Below are 5,521 nucleotides of genomic sequence, written 5' to 3' on the forward strand. Positions count from 1 at the left end.
GGACTCGCTTTATGTTTATGGAAATCGAGCTCAAAGCACTCGATTTCAGTTCAGCCCACACTTCCACGGATTTTTTTTCTTGTTCTTCCTTTCCATTTTTTCTCCAAATGTCGTCCCACTCTCCACACTTACTCGCCTGAAGCTTTCGCCGCCTGGGTTTGGTCAGATCGGCGCTTGGGTTGCTGGGTTTTTGCATTGTCGCGGCGGCGAGACACGTCCGATCTCTACATTTTGCATCGCCTGAAGCTTTCGTCGCCTGGGTTTGGTCAGAATCGGCGCCTGAGTTTCATCGTTGCTTCTTTCTTCTTCGTTTTGAACTCTCTGGGTTGCTGGGTTTATCTCACCGTCTCTGCATTACTAAATCGAGTCCATTGGGCTCGATTTCCATGAACGAAAACCGAGTCCAATAGACTCAATTTCTTTGCTTAGAAACTGAGTCCAATAAACTCGGTTTCTATGCTTAGAAACCGAGTCCATTGGACTCGATTTCTGGCCTATGTGGCCGATCTGGCTGAACCAGAAATCGAGTCCTCTGAACTCGAATTGTTAGAAAGCAAATTAGTTTGAAACATTTCCTAACTAATGATATTGTTTGGGTTTTGTAGTTATTTTCTAAAAAATCCCTTAACCCTGCTTAAACCTCAAAACCAAAACTCCAAACTCCAAATGAAAAATTCACTTCCACTCGGTGGAGCGGTGATCACAAACGCTCACCTCGGCCGCTAAGTCGTGGCGGACCACTTGAAACCCTATTCTCTCTCCGCACCGCCTCTGCTGTGACCTGTGACTTCAAATCGGAGCCCCTAGGCCTTAGCTCGCTTCATGTTGTATGAGAAAACTCTTTTAAATTCTCAAAAAAATTTAAAATGCAGGACCCAGACCCACAGGCAACTAGGAAGAAATTGCTTGGTATAGATATTTGGGAGCATGGCTACGACTTGCAGGTAATGAGGTAAATTAGCATTACTTTAGATTGCTATCGATATCTCAAATGTGGTTGCTTCATGTTTGAAATTTCTGTCATGTTTGTTGAGATTAATTACATCTTCAATATGATGGCCAAGACTGTGCAAAAGTAATAATTTTTTTTTTTTTTTCTTGAATTACTATCTTCCGTCTTTTCCACTTTGGGCATGAATTTGTCAGAGACATGACATATAGCCTATAGGGTTTGGTTTAATGAAATGTACTCCTAAGCTTACGAAGCCTCTAGGTGTTGAATTTTTTATCCTCTTTGGAGTGGGAGTGGATGAGGCTAAGAGGGAATCAACCTGAGTTTGATTTTTGCGATATATCAAGAATTAGTTGCATTACTTTCATTCTCTCAAAAAAAAAAAAAAAAAAAAAAAAATCTACAAATTATCAACTTCCTTTCTTCCCTTGATATTTAGGGAAGAGTGGGTGGGGAATTGAGGTTTCTGTTTTGATGAGAAACATGTTTCTGACTTTCTGTACCTTTTTACTCATATTCCAAAAAAGCAATAGGGAGGATATAAATTAATAATGCTACTTGGATTTGGTTTGGTTGGGTGGTTTGTGTTAAGTTCTATGCTTTATTTGTATGAAATTGCAACTATTTTTATATAATATTTAAGCTCAATTAGCTACCTTTAAAACCTATATAACTTACATTGCTACTCTTATGGTTGTAGGATGTCGTTATGGGTATGGAAAGCATTGCTAAGCTTTCTTTTGATCAAAAGTTCTTGTCTATATAAGAGCATCGGGATTTGAAATTCATGGAGAATCATGACACAGGTTCAATATTGTCTTCCTTCCATGATCCATTGAAGCAAAATAAATGAATATGTAGTTCAAGTTTAGTACAATGAAAGAGACACATACATATGTATTTTGTAATTTGCATCACTATGTCTTATTATATTGGGAGATGAAGAGAAAAACATATGTCCTCTTTTGTTAATCCATTATATGCCTAATATTTGGATCCACTTTCTTCAGTCCTTTCTAGACATCATATCTGCTCATGTTTTTGATTTTATGCTTTTTAAGTGCACATCTATTTGAATATGTTACAATCTTAGCTTCTGATGTCCTATATGGTTCGATCTATAAATTTCCTTCATAAATAGTAAAATTGATCTCTTTTTATTTAGTGTTAAAATTTACAGATGCTTCACTACTCAAATCATTTAAATCTTTCTTTTGTTTTACAAATAGTAAGTATTATATTTTATCTTAGGTCACCATTCGCTACTCAATATAACGAGAAGCACATGCTTTACATGTGCGACCCAAACCAGTTCTTATACCAAATGGTTACCTTTTATTAAAAATTGAGTAACGTTAGAGCCGCAAACATTTTACAAATTGCTAGTGTGGCATACAATCTAGCTAAAACATCTTTTAAAAAAAATCAAATCAAATCTGAAAATCCATTCACAGATTGTACATCTCCCTCTCTCTCTCACCACTAGAATCTCTTCATCTCCGGTAATTCTGAAAAACCCATTGCACAGATCGTCAATCTCCCTTCTCTCATGGTCTCACTACATCAATTTCTGCCTCTCTGGTGACAATTACCCATCCCTCCATGCCTATTGAGTCTTCCAAATCCAATAAAGGCCTCCACTCTTGAAGCACACCAAACTATCTTTCCTTGCGGCTTATTCTGTTTTAAATGAGTTCCTTTCAAATCTAAATCTCCCATTTGGTTTTGATTATCCTATGCAACTAGTTTGTTTCTTTTGAATTGTGCTGGATGATTTTTGACCATATATAAAGAAAACAAATTCAGCTGGAAATTGCCAGGATAGAAATTTTTGTTTCATTTTTTTATTTAAAAAATTGGTGTTTGATAGGTTATTTTTTATGAATTAGTTTGTTTATTGTTAATAGATTGAAATGATATTTCATATTCGGGTTTTGGTTAGTTTGGTTGATAGTTATGATGATTGTGTCAGTGATGATGGTTTTTTGTCTGTTTTTGCTTTTTGGGTGTTTCTTATTCTGGAATCTCATACTGTAGCCCTTCGGAATAATTTTGTGGAAGGGCAATTCATAGGGTCAACCCCCTGTTTTGTTTTCACTGTTTTTCCTGGTCTTATTGATTTGGTGTAGGTTGTATTAGAGCTGGTTATTTTCAGCTATTTAATTTAGGTGTTTCTTGAATCTGACATTTCAATCCTTTTGAAATAAATTGCTCCTTATAAATCTGCTTTGGGATGCTGCAGTATAATGCTGCATTGTCAGTGACTGATTGTTGTATTGCATCATTGGTAATGCTTTCTTTGCTTGTTGTCTTTGGGCTGCTTATATGGGGCCAATTCTATTTTTTGTTCTAAGTTCAGCTAGTGGGTTTTTCATTCACTGTAAATGCTGCAGAATATAGCTTGCTAAATGCTTCTATGATTGTTACCATGTGCTGGCAGTTCTGGCTAACTTTGTTCTGATGCGATCCTAGCTTGTTTTGCTGGTTAATTTGGCAGACTGGTTGATTTGATTGTGTTCTATCCTATTATGATCCCGGGGACCTGTTTAGCTAATGTTACCATTGTATAGATTCTGTTAGGTAGTTGGTGGTACTTGGTAGGGTTGGTTTACTGGGGGCTTTTGGACTAGTAGTCTTGAACCTGTTGTTAGACCTGTTGGTCTTTGTTCACTTTGTATTCTTTGTTTCTTTATCAATAATATTTCTGATTTATCAAAAAAGAAAAATGATCATTCATTCAAAAAAAGGAAAAAGAACAAAGAACACATTTGTAGGTCTGTAATGCTTCATTGCTTGGTTCTGTGAATGTTGTTGAATGCTTGATTGCTTGGTTCTGTGAGTGTTGTAAAGGTATTAAAATGCACCTCACTTCATGATCATCAATGTCTGATTGCTTGAAGTTGTCGACCTTTGCCTATGCCATAAGGAGTGGTTGGTCAACTTCGTTTGGGACCACCAACTTGAATCACCCCTATTGATTTTCTCAAACTCGTCTTTTCTCAAATTTTGTTATGCAACTCTCTACGGCAGATTCACCTTCCAGAGGCTATTATTGTGATAAGATAATCGAATAGATCAATTTTCCAAAACTTGAGTTTTGTTTTGTTTTTTATAAGAACAATGCCTTGTAATAAGTTGTACTCTATTCAAGTAGAGACTTTATTGTATTAGAGGGGTATGCCGTATGCCCCTTGATATTGTATTGTTGTATCTTGTTAATTAGTAAAAAAAAAATTATCATCGAATGATCAAATATGCTGTTGCATCAAACTTGAGCTTAGCATGTAGTTGATTAATTTGCAAGACATCCATCTTTTAACAACATAAATTAAGAACAAAGCTAGCGTTGACATGTATTGGGTGGGGGGTTGGTTTTTTCAAGAAAAAACCTATTCTTATTTTGAGGTCACAATTGATTCAGTTGTAATTGGTAAACACATTGGACTTTTGTGGGAATGTATTGAACTGGTTGTCGTTTATCTAGATATGTTAAAATTTGGTAGTGAAGTTACAATTATGAATCAGTACTTTTGTAGATAAATTTTTATTACTGTGTCATTGAATTGCTTGCTTTTGTGTTTAGGTAGTCTTACTTGGCTCCAAAGGATTAAAGTAGCTCTTGGATTTGCTCGTGTGGTTGAATTTCTTCATGATCCAAAAAAACCTTATTTAGTGCGCAACATTAACACAGCTCATATAATTCTCAATCAAGTTCAGTAATTGACTCTGCTATCAGTAAATCCATCGTTTTCCTTCTTTTTACTTTTTACTTTTTTTTTTTGGTTGCTTTTCCCTTGACTTTTTAATGTGATGTTTAGGATTGCAACCCAAAGATATTTGACTTTTCAACCATGAGTGGAGGGATTCTTGGCAAGCTGACTCACCTCAAAACCGCTTGTTGAATTTAGGCTATGATGATCCAGAAGACTATCCCTTAGGTATTGAGGCTTGAAGTTACTTATGTGTTTTCAATTCAATGCATGCTTTTAGATTTGTGCGTCTATTATTAGTATTCTATTCTCTTTCTTTTCTTCTCTCTTAATTTTTAAGCCGTAGAAGTTGGACAACTTCATTATGACCAGGCTGTACACAACGTTAAGCATTCATCATGTTTTGATGAGCTATAACAGCATTATGATAAGAGCCTTCAACGGCTTACACTAATCGATTTACCTTGAAAAACTGTGTTTTTTGAGTATTTCTTACTGCAAGTGCAAATTGATTATTGTGCTTGTCGGGTGGACCGGAGGAAGGTGGATTTGAGGTAACCTACCATGACGTCTCCTCTTTTGGTGTTGTTCTCATGGGGCTAATTGCAAAAAGAATTGTGGATGAGAAAGATACTTGGAAGACTTTCGTTTACTGTTGGGCTTGGAAGCAGTATAAGCCTAATCGTTCTCTAGTGCATGAAAGCCTTGTTGAAGACCCCGGCTATTATGCTTCTGATGGAATATTGATAACTGAGCTTGCCATGCACTGCATTCAAATGGAACTTGATAAGCTTCCTTCCATGAAGGATGTTGTCAAGCGTCTGGAGGGTTCACAAGTTGTTCAACTTTGTGCCTGTTT

The 5,521-nt window shown here is 36.3% G+C and overlaps 1 protein-coding gene across 1 annotated transcript; it reads left to right on the forward strand.

Moving 5' to 3' along the window:
• The first annotated feature begins 1,682 nt into the window (after window positions 1-1,682).
• LOC115952483 (probable serine/threonine-protein kinase PBL8) lies at window positions 1,683-5,173 on the forward strand. The gene is made up of 3 exons (XM_031069664.1): window positions 1,683-1,758; window positions 4,536-4,663; window positions 4,771-5,173. Exons 1-3 carry the CDS (start codon window positions 1,740-1,742, stop codon window positions 4,852-4,854), a joined length of 231 nt encoding a protein of 76 aa, XP_030925524.1. The 5' UTR covers window positions 1,683-1,739; the 3' UTR covers window positions 4,855-5,173.
• Window positions 5,174-5,521: the final 348 nt, after the last annotated feature.

This window comes from Quercus lobata, chromosome 7 (genome assembly GCF_001633185.2).
Source record: "Quercus lobata isolate SW786 chromosome 7, ValleyOak3.0 Primary Assembly, whole genome shotgun sequence".
Lineage (NCBI taxonomy): Eukaryota > Viridiplantae > Streptophyta > Magnoliopsida > Fagales > Fagaceae > Quercus > Quercus lobata.